The sequence below is a fragment of the Brienomyrus brachyistius genome, chromosome 23, assembly GCF_023856365.1.
Source record: "Brienomyrus brachyistius isolate T26 chromosome 23, BBRACH_0.4, whole genome shotgun sequence".
Taxonomy (NCBI): Eukaryota; Metazoa; Chordata; class Actinopteri; order Osteoglossiformes; family Mormyridae; genus Brienomyrus; species Brienomyrus brachyistius.
The window spans coordinates 18,246,786-18,268,393 of record NC_064555.1 but is presented as its reverse complement, the minus strand read 5'-3'; the positions used below and the strand labels follow the sequence as shown (position 1 = coordinate 18,268,393).

At 47.4% G+C, this 21,608-nt stretch overlaps 1 protein-coding gene across 1 annotated transcript; it reads right to left on the bottom strand.

Annotated features, from left to right (window-relative positions):
* Positions 1 to 5,771: 5,771 nt before the first annotated feature.
* Positions 5,772 to 19,490, bottom strand: LOC125718861 (forkhead box protein O6-like). The gene is made up of 3 exons (XM_048993085.1): positions 18,676 to 19,490; positions 17,897 to 18,390; positions 5,772 to 8,061 (listed from the first exon to the last, which is right to left on the bottom strand). The coding sequence occupies exons 2-3, from the start codon at positions 18,362 to 18,364 to the stop codon at positions 6,613 to 6,615; spliced, it is 1,917 nt and encodes a 638-aa protein (XP_048849042.1). The 5' UTR covers positions 18,365 to 18,390; positions 18,676 to 19,490; the 3' UTR covers positions 5,772 to 6,612.
* Positions 19,491 to 21,608: the final 2,118 nt, after the last annotated feature.

The window sequence follows — 21,608 nt, the reverse complement described above, 5'->3', positions numbered from 1 at the left end:
TACCCAGCAGCAAAATTTATCACACGACTGACAGGAGGAAGAGGCCAAAAACGCAGGGTGGCTAATAAGAGGAGCTGTCCTCAGCCAGCGGGTGGAGCTTTGCGCCCACCAGGTGCTGCGTGCTCGGTCAGCGGGTGGAGCCGTGGGGTCGCCGGGTGCTGCACATTCGGCCAGCAGGTGGAGCCATGCGAAGAACAGACTTTACACAGGAAAGGCTGCAGGACCAGGAAACGACCCTTTGGACTCCCCTGATATGAGAACCAGAAAAGCGGCGTAAAGGCTGTTCGGGGATTAAATTCCATGTAGCCTTCATGGATAAAGCAGCTGTCATTACTGACACTGAGCAGAATATGCTTAAGGTACCTTCACCATGTGCAGGTATGTGTGTGTGTGTGTGTGTGTGTGTGTGTGTGTGTGTGTGTGGGAGATCACACCAAGGTAATCTGACTGAGCCAGGCACCTAAAAATACTCCCAAGAGCAAATGGACATGCCATCCTGCACAGGGCAGGACCAGCAAGTCGCCGGACCCCGACTCGTACTCAAACACCCACATGGCTGTGCCTTAGCTGGCAGCCAATCATCATGCTGCTCTGCCTTGGGTGTCCTCTGTCCAGAGCAGCTGTGACTCACAGCCTTAAGCCTATAGAAGGCGGAGCAGCTTGGCCGTGGGCTAGAGGTGTCCTGGACAGTGTCTGCATGCACCTGTGATGTGTCTGTATAAGTGCTGCAGCCTCGCAGGTCCACAGGTCACTGTGGCTCCTAATTAAAACTCCAGAGGACGCTTAGAGGCAGCTGCCTCTCCGCCAATGAGGCGTTCAGCCAGAATGAGGCCAAACGCTCCCGGAATTAATCAGCTCCATGCAAGACCAGTGTCTGTAGGAGATACCGCCATTTTATCTCATTAAACGTATGTGCAAATTGTGATGCAAAGCTAAAAAATTTAAAACTTTAAATCAAGGTGCCTGTTTAGCGTCCAGCTAAAATATAAGAGCAGTGTGTCTGTTTTTTATGCCACTGTTGTTTATGAGTTTGGTACAGTGACCGTTTAAGCCATCAAGTCTAGAAGTCCTGAGGGGGTCACTCCCTGTCAGCCAGGGATTTCTGGGGCTGAGGGACCAGGTAAGTAGTTAGCAAGCCGACAAATTCACATGCTAGCTCAAGCAAACACATGCTAGCAAGAAAGAAAACACACACTAGCCAGCAAGCAAGCAAAGACAACAAGCTAGCAACCAGGCAAACACACAAGCTAGCAAGCAAGCAAATACATGCTAGCAAGCAAGAAAACACACACACACTAGCGAGCAAGCAAGCAAAGACAACAAGCTAGCAAGGAAGCAAACACACAAGCTAGCAAGCAAGCAAATACACACACACTAGCGAGCAAGCAAGCAAATACACAAGCTAGCAAGCAAGCAAACACATGCATAAATAAAAATCACAACTTGCAATAATCATGATTAAGCTGGTGTGTTCACTAACGCAGAGAAGCAAGCAGCCAGTGTTACTGCCAGATTTCACTCTTGGCTCAAAAACAATTATGACTTGAACCCAAAAATGCTTGTTTTAACTGCAGGGGCGCTGGCAGATGCCCCAGGAATCCCAGCCACTTCAAACAAATGGCTACAGTTAGACAGAGTGCTGTTAAAAAAAAAATTAAAAAAGGCGAGCGAGAAAACGGCACAAAGAAGGGAAACTCATGCATAACTTCAAACGCCGCGTCTTCAAAGCTGCATTTCATTAACACTCGGCTCTGCTGGTTTGCAACATCAAAACCCTTACATGGCTTTCAGGGGCGGGCGGGGATTGTGCAGCGCCCGTCTCATCCTGGGAATGTTTGGGGGCGCTGCTCATAAGGATACCCCCTTGGCGGTTGCCCTAGTCCTGCCTTATCCCATTACATAGATAAGCAAAATACCCAGAATCCTCTTTGATGGGAGATGCCATATGCAGCTAATGGATGCGTGGTGAAAGAGAGCTACCAAATTCACATGAATGTTTTTGATAAATACGATGGAAGATGCTTTCTGAGCCTCATGTGTGGTTCTTCATGGTCACGCCAATAGATCAACCCAGCAAAGAGATTCTGACCCCCGCAGATGTGCACATATTCAGCCCAAAACCATGCAGCTATTTACAGTACAGCTGCTCTCTTAAATCATGGTATGCAAAATACCGCATCCCCCAGGAAATGGTAGATAAACCAGCATACCGCAACAACACCATAGCAAAGAGAGATGGCCAGACATTTCCAGCATTTTCTGAGTTCTGTACCCCGAACAGGTAAACGGGCTTGAGGTGCCACTAGAGGTCAGAAGCTTTACACAGGGCAGCAAACACAGAATGGACAAAGGAGACAGTCAAAGGGTGGCTCACTTGGGGATTTCATTTATAAGGTATAAATGGTGACACTCATTTTTCAGTCTGATATTTTAGCACGACATCTTAAACTGCGAAAGAACTTAAACATTTATAAACTGATATATATATATATATGAATACATTTAATATTAACAATGAATGAGTCTTTTAAACACAAAGACATTTATGAAGAAGTACACGGCATGAGCTTTCAGGCAAGCGAGCAGGAGCTGCAGTGAAGTCTGATGATCGATGATAAGCAGTGGGGAACTTAGGGGTGTACAGAGGGATGGATGGACGGATGAGATTCCTGAAGAACTCAGGAATGTCAGGTCACCCAGTCCTCAGGAAAAGCCTGGCCTATTCTATCCCATTCTGCCTGAACCAGGTTAACAGCTAAATCCTTACAATCAGAGCAGGCTCTGTGGATACAAACTCACTGCCTTTGACTGGGAGGTTGCTGGTTCGAATCCCAGGGTTGGCAGAGTGATGTCACTGTCAGGCCCTAGAACAACACCCTTAAGCCCAATCACTACACGGATAGGCAGACGTCACTTTGGACGAAAGCGTCTGCTAAATGAACGCGTCATGCAATTCTGCCTTAACCTGCACCCTTTCGTAAATGCTGACTTTGTCCATTGCTTTGGGAGTCAGAATGGAGGAAGGAACAGGAAGAAAGTCATACACATCATTATCCGCTTCATTTCTGATGTTCTTTTGGCTCTCTTCTGCTTCTTAACCTGTAGGGGCTACAGTTGACCAGGAGGGGGAGCTCATGGAAGGGAATATGAGGTCATCTGAGGAGAGTCCCTCCCCCTGGAAAGTCGAGGAGGAGCAGGCGAGGCAGCACATCGGCAGCAGCGGACCTCCGCCAAGCGAGCAGCCCTGGGAATGGAGGCACAAGCCGTGCCAGACAGGAGCCCTGCCAGAGAGGAGCCCCCCCCGACCCCGGCAGCATGCAGCGAGATCTTCACCATGTGGAAGACTGATGCTTCGCTTAGCACTCTGCTCAGCCGCTGCCCTGCACCAGCCCCCTAACCCTGGGGCTCTGCCGTTACGTACCGGCACTTTGGGGAAGACGATTCAGAAGCAGGGTAAGACATCCCTGCAGAGAAGCAGCTAAGTACATATCAGATCACTGGAATGGTTTGAATGATTTGCTTAGAGCTCAGCATCTGCACTCTGTGCTCACCAAATACCTGAGTATGATTCATATGTTAGTGCTTGATATTCTAATCTAACAGACATAGAAATGAAGACAGCAAACGAAAACAAAAATCGGCAAAGAACGAAAAATGCCTTTGAGTGATTTTCCACCATCTTGCAGTCCTTACCTTGAGACATTGGTGGTGCAGAGCTGTCCGCCTGCATCCCCTCGAAGAGTCTTAGTGGGGCACAGTAAGTAGGTAGGGACAGCCCGGCCCCCACAGGGCAGCAACAGCCGTCACCATAGCAACCTCACCACACACACACACACACACACGGGATTGTAATTATATCTTTGTGGGGACTCTCCATTCATTTCTATGGGGAAAACGTCAATCGTAACACAACAACAGGTTCAGGTTTTACCACACTTTGGGGACAATTTGGTCCTCAGATGTGATCTATGCAAACCCACCCACACACACACACACAACCCAACTTTTTTCTTTTATTTAATTCACCATATGACCAAATACATTCTAAAAAACAACCAACAGAGAATATTTTTATGTTTGAAATTATACAATATTTTCTATATATATTTTTTTACAAAATAAGAGCTGAGACACAGGAGCATAGAAGCAGAGAGGAAAGAGACCTAGACAGGGCAAAGAGCAGAATGATAAATGCAGCAAACTATTACTTGTATATGTATAGGAATATGCAGACATCGCTTTGCAGACACAGAGACAGAGTTTAAGTATTCCAGAACTCTTCCCTGTAAATCAATGTACAGCAACGCAGGCAGGAATGGGCTACCGGGTGATTAAAACCCAACCTTCCAGAGTCACAGTGAAATTCGTCAACTCTCAGGAAAACACAAAATGCAAGAAATGAAGAAGAGCTCTGAGCAGGCAGAGTCGTGGTATTAATCTCATTGAGGTGAGTTAATGTAACCGCTGTCTCACCTCGGTAATGGGCGATAATAACAGCCAGCACAGCACTCGACTTTCTGGCTGATTCTAAATCCCAGAGAGCCAAGACCTTTAATGTGGAAATGGACTTGCCAACAGCCTGTTTGCATACTCAGATATCAATGAGCTCCACACGTGTGTGCACCTGAAAATGCACGAAGGTGGAGAGAGCAGAATATTCTGTATGCCTGACATCATCACCAGGCGACAGGTCAGGCCGCACACTTTCTGATCTGACATCATCACCAGGTGATCATTTCTGATCTGAATGTCAGCAAGATCGATCCTCATTGTTAAATTGGCCAAGAAGGGATAACACACATTTGCAATTTAGAAATGTCTTCCCATGATAAAAATTAGAAGACAATGAAAGACTTGCAGAATAATTCAATAACTTAATTTACAATTAGTCTACTGCTGGAATTTCCTGTGTTTTTTTTTAAATTCAGAAAACCATGCGTCAGTGAGCAGGTCACACTGTACTGTGGCATCAGAACAGCCTTGCAAATAACTGGAACAAGATGCGTAATCCAGAGCAGTCTAAGTATATATAGGTAACAGCACCGTGTGTATAACCTGCGCTCTGTGTCTGGGTAGTGCTGATCTCTGCAGCCTGCTGAAGGCTCTGGTGGCAGGGAAGCCAAATCTGTCACACGTGGGAATGAGCTGCTTTACTGGGAGTGACAGAATCCACACATATGGCAAAATAAAATTATGGAAAAAGAGCCGTGAGGGTCCAGCTCAAAGGGCACATCGCATAGATCTGCTATCAGGCACATAGCATAGATCAGCTATCAGAAACTAGCTATTATTTTTAGATTTAGTTGTTTAGCTGAAGCCTTTATCTAACACTTCTTTTCTTACTGGTTCATAAGCGCCTTGCTAATAGGGCAATACAGCATGGTCCACCCTTCGAGCAAGATCGGGCCACATTCGTCAGGGGGAAGCCAGACAGCCAGGACTCCATGGACTGGGCTGGATCCATACTGGCCATACTGAGACTCAGAGGAGACTGGCGACAGAAGTAAATTACGGAGAAGCTAAGTGATGAGGCGCTGTCTGGCCGTTTAACAGACGCCCCGGAGCCGGCCAAAGGAAGCGGCAAAGGGACGGCACCGTCCCCCCCCCCCCCCCCCCCCCCCCCCTACCGGGTACCAGCTCCTGGTCATTCCTCTCATATGCAACTGATTTCACAGAAATCCACAGGGAAGGGCATCTGGGGGCCTGTTTTTCATGCGTTTGCCCTTCTGGACAAATGAAATAGCCTCTGTCCACACCCACACTCGCACGCACACACACACACACACACCTACACAAAACACCGCAGGACAATTGATTCATACTTTCACTCAACCTATTCAGTAGGTGTAAAGCTGAGGTAAAAAAAATGCCCCTCTGAATTTGCAATTGTAATGCAGCAGCAAGGCAAGAGTGTTTATTAAAAGTGAGGTGCTGAATTTCAATTGAGGGATGTGGACATTGAGATGGGAAACAGAGCTCAGGTTGCGGATCCCGGGCGGCAGTTCTGGGAGGGCCCGTCAGAGCCGATAGTCATTAGCAAGGCTGCCACACAGCCGACGAGAAGGACATGCTACGCAACCGATTTGACCATGTATTTAAATTTGCTGCATATGAGAGCATTTTTTATTGCAAGTGGTGCATGATTTTAGACATGCTTCTTAGAATTTGCTGTAAAATCCACTCTTCAGAGGATCTGTAAAAACTTCCACTGATTCGTACATTTTCCACCGTAAGAGGAAGGTTTATATAAAATACTTAAAATTCTTTTGTGTGTCATGTATTCAAATATAAGTCACTGTTTAGTATTCATGTAGATAACGCTACAGATATCAAGTGAGCTATGCAGGCTGATTTTGGGGTTTCCTAAAATAAATATGCGTAAGGAAATGGAGTAGATGAGATGCTTGTCCTACCAACTATACAGTGTACGTGTTAGACGGTGCAGCTCAGTGAGGATTTCCCCACAGTATCGCTCTCATGGGAGAGGGCGGGGCACAGACACCAGCAAAGCAGCAGGAGACTCGGACTCACAAAGGCACCGGAGACACTGAGAGTACCGTGGATAGCTTGCCAGGTCAAACACACAAACACACACAGCACACTGCCCCTTCCTCAGCTCGGCACCCAGCCCTGGCTTCCGTGGGCTTGCTGAGGGTAGCTGAACCCCCATACCCCTAAACCCACGCCCACACCGCTTCCAGGTCCCATCCCCTGGGAGACTGAGCAGTCAAAGTTGAAATCCACCTCCTCGAAGTCTGAAAAGTCACTGCGGAAGGCAGACTCCATGCTGCAGTCCAGGTTGCCGTGCAGCACAGCGCCCTCATGCTGTGGCTCCGGGCGTGCGACATAACCGATGCCCTGGCCATGCAGGAGAGGCCCACAGCCAGTGTCGAGGCCGCCTTGCAGGTAGCCTCCGGGACAGGGCGGCTGGCGAGGGTGCGGGGCAGTGGCCAAACGGCAGGAGTCCTGCAGCACCCCCAGCATGCTGGCGGGGTTTGGGGGCAGGCTGGCAGGGGCCGCCGCATGCACACAGGCATGGCCTGGGGGGCTGTACAAGCTCGGGGCCTTCAGACTGTAGGAGGGAAGGTGGCTGCTGCTGAACTGGGCAGCCAGCTGCTGTGGTCGGGGCTGAGCGTGCACCAGGCTGTGGCTCCGGGTGGGCTGGCCGTGGGCGTGGCCGTGCCCACGGGGGACGGGAGGCTGTCTGTGCCCACCGTGCTGTCTCTGACGGTGGCTGACATCTACGCTCTGGATGTGGGGAACCAGCTCGCCTGCAGTGGTGCCCATCAGCGGCCGTGTGTCACCATCCACATCCTCGCCGCAGTACCGAGGACCGCCGGCAAGTAGCTCCTGCAATGCACTGGAGTTGGCATAGGGGGCACCATGGAAGCCGGCAGGCCGGTCCTCCTGGATGGTCTGCATCGGCGAGTGGCGCCGTGGGGTTGACTGTCTGTACACGGGTGTGCAGTAGGAGTCCTGGCCTGGGAATGGGAAGCTAACAGGCTTGAGCCGCTGGGGCTGCTTGTACGGCTCCTCCAGCGCCACCGCTCCCGCGAGGGCCGCCAGCTGTCCAGGCACCTCCAGAGCGGGGGAGTGGGCCCCATGCGGGCTGCAGTACACCTGGGGCGAGGCCGAGCAGGCCGGACTTTCCTCCTCGGGCTCCCGTGGTTCCGGCTCAGTCTTCACAGGCGGCGGTGCGGAGCAGCTCGTGCGGGAGGGGAATCCCGACCATGTGTCGAATCCCATGGAACTGCCTCCTGCAGCTCCACCCACAGCACCTCCCATGGTACCTCCCCCAGCAGCCACTGCCCCCGCCGGGCTGCCATGCTCCGGGGAGCCCTGTGGGCAAGGCCCTGCCCCTCCTACCATCCTCCTGCGAGGAATCCGCCCCTTACACTTCAGGTAGCGGGCCTCGCCGTCCACAGACCCGGCCCGCCGCCGGGGCGCCTTGCCTGCCCTGCCGCCTTCCGGGTTCAGCATCCACCAGGAGCTCTTGCCCGTGCCCTCGTTCTGCACCCGAATGAAGCGGGTGTGCAGCGACAGGTTGTGGCGGATGGAGTTCTGCACCAGGAAGAAGAGAAAAAGATCATAAATTCATTATAATTACAACTATCTTTAATAGACGGGCATGTCGAATCCAGGTGATGGAGGGCCACTGCGTGTCAAGAGGTCACGACCTCCAGAATGACAGACAACACAACATTGGGAAAATATTTCATTCAATTTAGTGCATAATTCTTCTGTGAGAATCAGACCTTCACACACATTGGAAAGCTATGGTCCGAGCCCCCGTCATCCACTATGTATGGAAAAAAGCCAACATCCAATCAACAAATAAAAACTATTGATTTTGGAAGAGCATCTGTCTGGCCTGTGGTTTCTTAGGCTAGTGTTCTACCCCATATTGTTATATATTGATCCTATATATAGGAAGCTTTAAAAACAAAAAAACACTCATTTTAGGACCATCACACCCCTGCGCACTAAACAAAGCTTAGTCTGCAAAAAACAAGTCGGCAAAGGAAAACATCATTTGGTTGTAGGAAGACATATATCCCGGTAACTGTGTACACTGATATGGTAATCAAAATGAGTGGTTCACAACCGTGACCCAATCTTTACAGTGCCAGCTCAGTCGCAACCCTACATCAAGTATAGGTTTAAATTAGCTCTATGATCAAGTACGCAGTGCAAGATACACCAATCAATGCCTAGCACACCAATCTGATTGGATGTGCCAGTGAATTTTAAATTAAGCATCTGTGGTTTGGCTTCTTGGGTTGGTTGAGTGTTCACTAGTTTTACGTTAAGCATTTTCAGACCCAAAACTCGTTTATATAGGTTAATTCTAGGACTGGGACTGGGAAATCTGATCGTGGATCAGTGTAGGAGTTTGCTGGTTTTAAAACGCTTACATTTCCAACTCTGCCTTGCGACCCTTTCAAAACTTGCCCTTGGTTTGAGAATTGCAGATCTAAATGTACCTCAGGGACAGAGACAGGAGCAGAGATAAGGAAAGAGAGAGAGGCGGCTCTCCCCAACAGCACAAATAACCAACACACGGCAGAACGAGACAGACGGCTCTCCCCACAGCACAAATAACCGACACACGGCAGAACGAGACGGACGGCTCTCCCCAACAGCACAAATAACCGACACACGGAAGAACGAGACGGACGGCTCTCCCCAACAGTACAAATAACCGACACACGGCAGAACGAGACGGACGGCTCTCCCCAACAGCACAAATAACCGACACACGGCAGAACGAGACGGACGGCTCTCCCCAACAGGACAAATAACCGACACACGGAAGAACGAGACGGACGGCTCTCCCCAACAGGACAAATAACCGACACACGGCAGAACGAGACGGACGGCTCTCCCCAACAGGACAAATAACCGACACACGGCAGAACGAGACGGACGGCTCTCCCCAACAGTACAAATAACCGACACACGGCAGAACGAGACGGACGGCTCTCCCCAACAGCACAAATAACCGACACACGGCAGAACGAGACGGACGGCTCTCCCCAACAGCACAAATAACCGACACACGGCAGAACGAGACGGACGGCTCTCCCCAACAGCACAAATAACCGACACACGGCAGAACGAGACGGACGGCTCTCCCCAACAGCACAAATAACCGACACACGGCAGAACGAGACAGACGGCTCTCCCCAACAGCACAAATAACCGACACACGGCAGAACGAGACGGACGGCTCTCCCCAACAGCACAAATAACCGACACACGGCAGAACGAGACGGACGGCTCTCCCCAACAGGACAAATAACCGACACACGGAAGAACGAGACGGACGGCTCTCCCCAACAGGACAAATAACTGACACACGACAGAACGAGACGGACGGCTCTCCCCAACAGGACAAATAACCGACACACGGCAGAACGAGACGGACGGCTCTCCCCAACAGCACAAATAACCGACACACGGCAGAACGAGACGGACGGCTCTCCCCAACAGGACAAATAACCGACACACGGCAGAACGAGACGGACGGCTCTCCCCAACAGGACAAATAACCGACACACGGCAGAACGAGACGGACGGCTCTCCCCAACAGGACAAATAACCGACACACGGCAGAACGAGACGGACGGCTCTCCCCACAGCACAAATAACCGACACACGGCTGCTTGTTGCAGAAATCTCAGTAGTCCGGCATTTGTGGCCAAGTCTTAGCATTCAGCTGTTACTGAGTTTATGGAACTGTGTACCCAGAAAATCATTGCAGCTCCCTAAACACCAATGCTCAAACTCACAAAAATGACAAATAAAAGTATGATAATCTATTACCATCCTTAAACACTAAACCTTCCATGTAAGCTCAGCACTGAAGCTGTGAATCCTGCAGTTTGGCCGTGAAGTAGCAAATGGTCCTCGAAATAAATGATGCAAACTCAAACTGTACCAACCGCAACCTCATATAAAAGTCAGCACAACAAGCTGAGCTGATTAAATGCAGCACGGCTGTCTGGCCAGGCCTGGAGAGGCTGGGGATGAGGACCTCTTAAATTACAGGAATGCCTGCCTGTCATGGCACCTGCCTTCAGTGGTGCTGTGACCACGGTGCAAATCTGGCACCCAACCAGCAAGCCTGAGCCAAGCTTTGAGTGGCCCTGAATGATGGCGTGATAATGGGCACTAGAATGGCAATGCCCAAAAGCCTCCTTCTCCTATCACGCACTCTCTCTCCATTTATTCCTCCATTGCTCCCATTTCTCTCTGCACTTGAGTCTCTTACACATGCCCCTTGTTTGTGTAGCTGTCATTCTCTTCCTCTTGACAGTTCTGTTTGAAATTCTTTTGTTAAATGAATCTTCCTTTGTTAGACTGATTCTGGGAACATTTCAGTGCGGTTTGGTTGCTTTCACACCGTGTTAATCATGGAATGCTTTGGGATTCTGAAAAGCTATTAAGATGTTATGAGGTTTTCTTCTTGGTTTAAAGCTTAGTCTAAAAGACAATAACAGTGAACTTGGTCCAGTCAGGTCCAGTGTGGGACTCTGCTGTAACAACAGATGCACGGGAGGCCATTAAGAGCGGCTGGGCATTGCTAAGGAAGCCAACGGTGTTTCAGTGGCTGTTTCACGGCCAGCGTGCCACTTCCTGTCCAGCCGCTCACCCCGTACTGCGGGGCTGCCTCATTTCAGAAGTGCTGAGAGGATTACCACTGGTTGGCAAAATAAAAATTAACACCCTTGACCGACATGGCATGAGCATCAAGCTGCTACTTCATATGCAGAAGTGTCCACTGTCACCTTTCAGCTGGCTCTACACTAGCAGTAAACAAGCCGTCAATCCTTGATAATGACACAGCAGAAACACTAATCCCACAGGAACTGCAAACAATGCACTTCTGCACTCTCAGCCACGTGTTCAGCACAGTTACGACTCTGACTGCGGTATAGCCTACTAGGAAGTGGGCTTTATATGTGTGGGTGCCTGCAAATCCCAGGTACATATCTGACAACAAAACACATGGCATTGTCAAAAAATAAATACAAATGATCATCTCTATCCTTATTCATTTTATATATATATATATATATATACGACACAGAAATGCTTTAGGATAGAAAAGCCACATACTGAAATGCACACATTCCTTGCTCTATCAGCCCTGCTGTACTGGGCATGCTCATCACCACAATGTCAAGCTATCGGTTGCTAAGGAAACAGAATAGAGAGGGAGGGTTCTTGTTGCCATGGAAGCAAGCCACTTTTCCTGTCTACTATCCTTCCCCAAGAGACCCAGTCAGAGTAGAAATGGAGAAAGTAGCAAAACAGACAAAGAGGAAGAGAAAAAGCAGGGGCGCCGAGTCTGAAAATGTGGGAGCGATAGAGAAGTTATGGATGCAGGAACATCACTAGAGCAACAATAGGATCCACAATGATAGTAATGGAAGGGATGCAAGCTGTAATGTGGGACGGAGGTGTGTAGCGTCTCCATGCCGCTGTGCTGGAGCCATCAGGAAGAGTTCTGCCCGGAGGAAACCACAGCCACACGCCGGTACCCATCCCAGCCCCCCCCCCTCCCTGCCATAAATCCCTACCCCATAGTCACTGACAAAATAACCAGAGCCAGACCGTCAGGCCCAAGTGGACTGACGAGTCATGGTGGAGGTGGAACCTCTGCGAGAGACTCCAACAGGGGGGGTCCCATTTCACAATCGGCATGGAGCGGTGGGGGGGGGGGGGTCCCATTCCACAATCAGCGAGTAGGAGAAGTTTATCCAGTACGTGCGTCCAAAAATGACCTCACTCCCACTTGGACAAGGACAAAGAGGATGAGAAACAAAAGGGAGGCATGGCAGAGGGAAGCAGAAGACCCAGCGGCCTGCAGGACCGCAAGAATAAATGCAGAGATTCTGTGCCTTCCAGCGGCTACAGAGATTCTAGGCCTTAATCAAAAGCCTGTTCATGAATTGCAAATGCAGTCGTCACACAACTGACTGTTTCAATATTGAGAGTTCTCACACAACAGCTGAGACACACACACACAAGGCCGATTTCCATAAGTCAGGCACCTCACGCTGTTCACATGACCAGGATCACATGACTACCCAGATCCAGCTAGTCACTGCTCCAATCAGCTCCAATCTAAGAATCAGTCTAATAATCAGACTGCAGTAACTCTCACAACTAATAGGCAATACTGCAGGCTCAAAACCCGCTCTGCTGTAAGCATGTCAACCATGGACCAAACCAAAAAGGGTGTAAAAACAACAGTGATGGACAATAAAAGAGATGAAAACACTGAGGTGAGTGTGGGAGGCCTGGGGGTGGACAGCTGAGCACGAGAAGTGTGCATCTTTCTGGGCGGCATGTGGTAAGGTACCCCGACTGCAGAGCCCATTTTCACGGAGACTTACCATGTGCCAAAGCAGCTGAACCTCAGCCAAAGGCAGACACTTCACTGTACATGTGCTTAAAAAGATAAACTTAAAAGGAAAAATTAACAAACAGGTGTTCCAGCTGAAACAGCCCTGTATCACCCTCATCTCTGTTTCCATGACTACCAGGTACACGTCAGTGGTCCATTCTATGTACTCGGTGACGGCATTCCCCCCCCCCCCACACCCAGGATCCTGACGTACTCATCGCTCAGACTCCAGTCCAGCTAAAACATTCACATGACTACACAGCAGTTGAGGCTAAGAGAGCTGGAACAAAACCTAAGAGTAACTCAGGTGAAACACAAATGATTAAAAGGTGAGCAGTCCTCAGCCTGCCTTGTGTATAAAAGGTGATCAGTCCTCAGCAGCACAAATAACCAACTCCCAGCAGCCCCGAGAAACGCAGATGGTTTCCTTTCTTGATGAATGGTAAAAATACAGTAATGGTGTGGTGCGGGCACATGCACATACACACACACACACACACACACACACAAACGTGGCGAGATGGTGTACACAGGACTCCATACTGATAAAGCAGAGGCACAATTTGACTCCCCCAACCCAAGAGGAGTGAGATACATTTTTGGAAATCAAATTTTAAGAGCCAGAAAATGAATAAAAAAAGCAAACAAAGAGGATGTATAAGTCAACAAACCACTGGGTAACTATCCGATTGCACCAGCAAACCACAGTTAGACATAGTGACATTTATAATATTTGTCAAACGATCCCTGTAAAACTCGCAGTGTTTTCCATGTTGTATTTCTCCTCCTTTCCGTTTTCAAGGAGAGGGCACAAGATTCCCTTAAACTTTGGCGTTGGACACTACCTGGTTCTCCTCAAAAGACCATAAACGGCTGATGAGGCGAAATTCCCACCGTTACATTAGACACTGCATTTATTGAGTGATGCACTGCGTTTGGTTTAGTCAGATATGACATTTTCCCTTGAGACCAAGAAGTTCTATCATGGTTTTATTGGACAGCAAAACCATTCTGTGCACGATTCCAGGACCCCCGGTGAGCATACAGTGAGCCGTTTCTATATACAGTGAGCCGTTTCTGTATACAGTGAGTCTCCGTGTACTGTGGCTGTTTTCAGTACAGGTTCTGTCCTTGGCTTGTGATTTCACTGTAACTGACCATTAACAGAAAGGCCTTAGTCTTCCCTACTTTCTCTCTCTCCTCATTTTCGCAGGATGACGCTGTCTACGAGAAGTTTGCATGCTACCATGGGCGAGCCGCTCTTTAATGCTTCTCTTGACAGAGTTCCAAGGGCTATTTAAATCCTCTGAAATCACTTTGCGCCCATCTCCTGATCTATGGCTTGTCACAGCTTCACTCTGAAGATCTTTTTAGAATCTCTACTTTGAAATGCACCACCTTATAAAGGAAGATTATCTATTCAGGGCTAATCACAATCATTACATTTGAACATCATGTTACTGACACTGTAAATGGAAGGCAGTCCATCATTCCTGGAATGAACATTTTTAATAATGGCTCTTCTAAGTGGGTGTACGCTTATCCAAGTAAGGTCTGTTCGCTTATTCAGTTTAACTTTATCAAAATTACACATATGCGGACCGTCGCCTTTGTTGGTCACCAAATTGCAAATAAATGCAAAATGATTATTTGAATGCATGATATTCATTGATTTTAAAGAACATGTAAACTTTATACTGACCTGTATTCAATGCCTAGATTTCACATACAAATACCAATGAAATGATGTGTGGAATCCATTTAAGCTGAGCAGACAAGCCGGCACTATGAATTATAATTAAGGCGGAAGCAAGATATCTGAAGAGCCCTGGAAAGATGCCTGGCCTGAATTATCACTGAAAAGTATTAAAACTAAACTGAGTCTCTCTATGTCACACACACACACACACACTGTCTCACACACTGTCAAACACACATACACTGTCAAACACACAGACACACACACACTGTCTCACACACTGTCAAACACACACAGACACACTGTCACACAAACACACACTGTTTCACACACTGTCTCACACACTGTCAAACACATGAACAGACACACACACACACTGTCAAACACACAGACACTGTCTCACACACTGTCAGACACACACACACACACTGTCTCACACACTGTCAAACACACACACACTGTCTCACACACTGTCAAACACACAGACACTGTCTCGCACACTGTTAAACACACACAGACACTGTCTCACACACTGTCAAACACACAGACACTGTCTCACACACTGTCAAACACACACAGACACACTGTCTCACACACTGTCAAACACACACAGACACTGTCTCACACACTGTCAAACACACAGACACTGTCTCACACACTGTCAGACACACACACACACTGTCTCACACACTGTCAAACACACACACACTGTCTCACACACTGTCAAACACACAGACACTGTCTCGCACACTGTTAAACACACACAGACACTGTCTCACACACTGTCAAACACACACAGACACACTGTCTCACACACTGTCAAACACACACAGACACTGTCTCACACACTGTCAAACACACAGACACTGTCTCACACACTGTCAAACACACACAGACATACTGTCTCACACACTGTCAAACACACACAGACACTGTCTCACACACTGTCAAACACACAGACACTGTCAAACACACAGACATTGTCTCACACACTGTCAAACACACACAGATACTGTCTCACACACTGTCAAACACACAGACACTGTCAAACACACAGACATTGTCTCACACACTGTCAAACACACACAGACACTGTCTCACACACTGTCAAACACACAGACACTGTCAAACACACACAGACACTGTCTCACACACTGTCAAACACACAGACATTGTCTCACACACTGTCAAACACACACAGACACACTGTCTCACACACTGTCAAACACACACAGACACACTGTCAAACACATGAACAGACACACACCCACCACTTGAAGTGGTCAAGACTGAAACCAGCAGTAAACAGGTGGCTGGGTCAAACCATCATGATAATCAGCCCATGCTATATATTTTAAACTGGGGGAAATTACATTGAACTCTGCATTAAAATTGGCTTTAAATGATTCAACTGCAAGATGTAGCACTAATGCAAACATGTCTGTGCAGCGTGCAGTGAGCCTCCACCCTGACACTCACCACGGTGAGGAAACCGCCTCCCACGGCACTGCTCGGGCCTCCGGGCCTGTCCCCCTCCAAAGCTGCTTAGTGAATAACCCCCCCCCCCCCCAGCAAAAGATGCAACACCCCTCTGTGCTATCCCAGGACAGGCGCACGGCTGTTCCTTTGGCTATCCGAGGACAGGGCTAAACAGACGACTCACACCCAGACAGGGTTAAACAGGAGCCATTACACTGAGCTTCTAATACGTCACGTCTCGCACCTCTCCCCATGCAAAAAAAATTGTCAAATTTCTATAATTAATGCTTTCATTTTTTAGAATTGTTACCAAGTTTGCAGTTACTAAGTTAGTTACTATTGTTACCAAGTTAGCTAGCACAGGGTCTCGAAACATCTTTCAACATCAGACATGAATATGTAAATGTGCTTGTACATCCAATACCCCAGCTTCAATATGCCCCAAAAGACTGAAGAGAGATGGATTCTTGGCTGTAAAAAACTTTGGAAAATAAGGAATTCCGGGCCAAAATGACATGGCGCTGACTTGAACCTCAGCCAGAGCGACTGTACTGTAAGAAGAGCAAACTCCTTGAGTCACTGGGGAGACATTAATGACCTCCTTCTTGACAGGACTGAAAGCCCTAGTGGCAGTTTAAGGAGCCACTCTAGCTTCTTCACGACAGCCTCAGGCCTAAAGTCACAAGACAAATCCGGAACAAAATATAACAATGCAACTCACAACCAAGGTTCCAATAAATGGTAGATAGATAAATTAATAGAGAGAGATAAGCAAATTACATAGATGTTATTGGTGCTCTCCATCTAAAAAGTGTCAAAAACACATGGGCCCAGCACAGGGCACCATGCCCAAAAACAGTCCTCCGGGCTGATAATGCAAGGGGAACCACCGTAATGGGCATCTACAAAGACAGCCCCACTGCAGCCAGGCTACAGCATTCCCCTTAGTCATTTTCTTCCAGGTTAATGACAGACTGCACCACTTAGTAAGTCACTAAAGCATCCAGTTCCCTAAAAACAAATCACCCTCATACCCTCCTACCAGGGGCTGACTCACGATGGGTTGATGGATGAAAGTTAGTATATTCCCAATGAACAAACATAACGAACAAATAAACAAACAACAAACAAGTGTTGAGCAGAGGGGCGAGACAAGTCTTTGTTGCACATTGCGGAGTGAAAAACAGATTAAAATGGATTAATAGCTCCAAGCCGGCAAAGGTCTCACTTCGGAGTAAACTGCATTGTTAAATTAACCGCAGTGTTCCTTAGCTGCGAGCCTAAAATTTGTGAAGGAATCAGTGCATCGACCCTATTAAAAATAAAGAAGTTTACGAGTCCAACATTACAATCAGACTGGTTTTATCTCAAAAGCTTTTGGCTGACAAACATAACATTCTTTTTGCTCATAATGTAAGTATTTCATTACGAGGAATTCGAATTTGGTAAACGCACTGCAATCTTATGCTCAAATGTAGGACTTTCCTTGCTGCAAAGATGTCAAATCTTACGCCGAAATTGGTCCAAGTTACATCAACGTTGCGGCAACTGCAGTCAAAATAAGTCAGGAAAGTGTAGAGAACTTTCTTCACAACTAGAAAGCCAGAAAAAAATCTGTACACGTCGACTCGTCCAGGCGAAACCTTTTCAGCAAAACTTCGTACTGAAATATAGGGGTGATGACTCTGATTCCCGTTTATTATCAAATTACTGCAACAAACATAGGAGCCTGTGACTTGTTAATAATTTCCGATTTTAAGTCACCAATAAAATGAATCACGTTTTTGCATACAAAACCTTACCTTCCAACCAGCTGAGCTGTTGCTATCGCCCTTATCCTTGAAATAAGGGACGTAGCGGACCATCCAGTCATAGATCTGTGACAGCGTCAGCCTTCGGTCCGCGCTGCTCTCAATGGCGCGCGTGATGAGGTCCGCGTACGACTGGTTTCCCCACGCGTTCCTGCGCGAGGACTTGGCTTTGCGCAGCTGACCAGCTACATCCAGCGCTCCGCCACTCATGTACGACAGAGAGCCGGTGGATGGAGCAAGGACGCCGGTTGGGTGTTTCATTTCGATCGGAGCACCTCCATTTCTCTCGCCTCTGCAAGCAGGAACGCAGTCGGGCTCCACCTTTATTGTAGGCAAGGGGAAACCTAGGTTTTCATCCTCTCCGGGAAAATCTTCCGGACAAGGCAGAGGCCAGGTGCACGAACGAGGTCGACCGTGAGGTTCAAAATCCAGATCAATTGAACTGACATCTCCCATCATCAGCGTTTGTCTTCAGTTACAGGTTTCTGTCAAGAGGCAATGACAAATCTTAAGCATCCGTTGAGTATTGCTTCTGATCTCTAATGTCACAAATGCAAACGTCTTGATAGATCCATTTCACAGGATATACAGAAATTAAATGTATATTTCAGAAAACTGTCAGTCGTCGATAGCAGAATTTCGCACACCTTCCCTTCGGTGTTTGAACATGGAAAGACAATAGCAACAGTAGTGGCAACAGTCGTTTTCCCATTTTGATTCGACTTCAGTACCAATGATTTAATAGTCGTGGAAGTATAAAATATGCTCACCAGTCTGGAAATGATATGGAATCCATGCCCGGATTAATCGGAGACTCTCCTAAAGAACTACTTGTGAATCTTATTTCCCGGCAATTCAAGGCAGTAGCAGCAACAGATGACTGTTCTGATCTCGGACTTGTAGGGATGGCTGACGTAGATTTGTCAAACGACAAGAGAAAAAAATCAATAGACGTCTATTTTCCCCAAAGAGGTCTGTTTCTAATTCCCTACGTCTGGAGGTCTCGTGCCCTTTCTGCAGATCGGTAACCGGCGACGCGCTCCCACTCACACAAGCACGCTCACAATACCGATTACCTCCCGCTGCGAGGGCAATTACACTCCAAAAAATCAGGTCGCATGAATAATGTATAAAGCGGCAGAATTGCAGACGAGATCCGCCTAAGAGCTTCGGCGGCGCCCCCACTACTCTCTCCCTTTCCAGTTGCAGTCGTCTAGCCAGGCGGCTGAAGGACTTCACCTTCGTTTTTTTTTTGTTTGTTATGATTTATTCCACTTTCCCAATCTCTCGATTTCATGGGTTGTAATCGATTATTTCAGGCTATCAAGAAATCTGACGGTGCTTGTATAAGTCACTACCCCCAAAACAGGTGTCGCATAGAAGGGGAAAACGAGAAACTACACTAAATTAGCCCAACGATCAACCCACAAATTAAACACACAGTCAATAGCGCAAAATAATGAATGCGATCCATTTCTTTGTATGTCTCGTTGTCAAGGTGGGGCGCTGAACAGCGAAATGCACCGTTAACTGCTTCATGTTCTATTATGGAGAGTTGTATAAAAGCTTATCCCCGATAGTTTGAACTGCGCTGGCACTTTCTTTAGCACAGCCAAGGTTAAAACGACTGCTAATTATGGCGCATATGCCCCTTGGAGTCCTACAACCGCAGCTTCACGTTCAGGTAGGTCGGAAGTCGCTCTTGTGCGCGGGTGTGCCCGTCTAGATGTCTCTCACGGTGCCAGTGATCCCTGCTGCCCTCTTCATTTCTGGAAATAACACAAATGACTCATATCACAGATTTCACCATTTAAGTGACAGCAAATCTGCTGGCTAGAGACAAAATGCGCCGGGGTTTATGGCCTATAAACCGCTTGTCTAACTGCTGCCCAAAGTCATATTACTCAGAATGCGCTTAATATTTCAGTGACACGTCGTTCGGGGCCGAAGATGCGCACATGGCACTGTGACACGGCCACACTGACGGAGGGGATTCCGGACACGTTACGAGGCCGGCGGAGGCTCCTGATTGGATGCGACTGGATGGCCGGGAGGGCCGAAGCGACGCACCGGCCAACGGCCTCTCATTGTCTGACCCCACCCGCTACACCTCGGTTCTTTTATTAATGGACTGATCGGAGACTCAGGCCAGCTGTTTTCACCCTATTCTCATCTCTCTCTCCTCTTACAATGGAAAATCTCCCAGTGATGACACTGCTGCTTACTGAAACATTGTTGTCAGTTGCGACCTTAAATCCAAATGCCATTCTAGGGAGTGTTTTGATTATTAACATTTTAAAAAGGCACAAAGAACTGCGTAGTAAATAACGGAGATAATTCAAAACACATGGAGCCGTGGTTTTGAAGAGCGGAATTTTAGGCACCGCAGTGAAGTTGTAACAACAGTGTGGTAAAACCTCAACCTCAGAAATGAAAACAGCGAGAAGAGGCCAGCCGAACGGGGCAATTATTCTGCTTATCCAATACATCAAATATACACACTAAGAACTATTATGAGCGTTATACGTCACTCTGTTTATACTATATAAGCTACACGTAAAGGTAGCATTTCACAATAACGTTAACATCTTTCTTGGTAGTCATGCAAGACGAACTTTCCGTAGATTTGTGTAACAGGTTAACTCTCGGCTAATCAATGTGAAAATTATACGAGTATCAGAAGTTAATAGGAACCACCATTTAAGTAAAACATTTTAGAACCATACTAAAATTAACAACCCTATATTTTTATCTTGCTGAGGGGATGTAATACAATACCCACCAAGAGGAAATGTAAGTCTGTAATTAGAATATAATACTTACAGGGGTTATTATATGACAGAATCAGGTGACCAACCAACCTCACAAAATGATTAGATGGGTAATTATTGAACTGAGGGGATCTTAAATTGCTTAAATATAAAATAAAAAAATAAAAACTGGATTATTGTTTTGAAAACTGAAAATGAAAGATCAACATAATCATATTCTTAGTGGCAGACAGAACCGCGATGTAGACTGATGCTATATCGAGGTGACAGCACTAGCAAATATCGTTTAAGCAACAAAACAACTGAAACGCACAAGAAAAGCAGCGTACAGGTTCAGAGCAAACGCTGAGTCTAATAGGGTGATAGTATAGATTAAAGCGCACGTATAGAGGCACAGCGTTTGCATATTAAAACACGTTTCACGTGACTTCAAAGTACAGAACCTGGCTAGAACACCCAAGTAACAGAACACCGCAAACAGATTTTCAGGGTGTTCAGATTAAGTCATACAGACTAGAGACTGGTCATGGAATAATTGCTGAGACTGGAAATAATTGCTGCGTTGCACACAAACGTGGCAGATCACTCAGCAAACGGCCACGCGCTGTCATTCAAGGGGGTGAACTCTGAGACCAACTTTCACTACCTTACCCAGTGAAGCGCTCTTCCCGCCCATCACTTACCCAGTGCTTCTGTCTAAGGAGCGTATCGGGTTCATAGCATCTCACATAAAACATTGTTTGAACCTGGCCTAATACACAAGCTTACAGGAAGAGAGAGAACAACAGGCTTCATGTTACAGTCAGCGGTACTGCTAAGTAATTTATAAAGAATTACATTTTTTTTTCTTAAAAATGGAATATAATGAGGTACTCTTAAATGTTACCATAGCAACATTGCAAAAAAGGTGTTAGCAATTTTCGATGAAAATC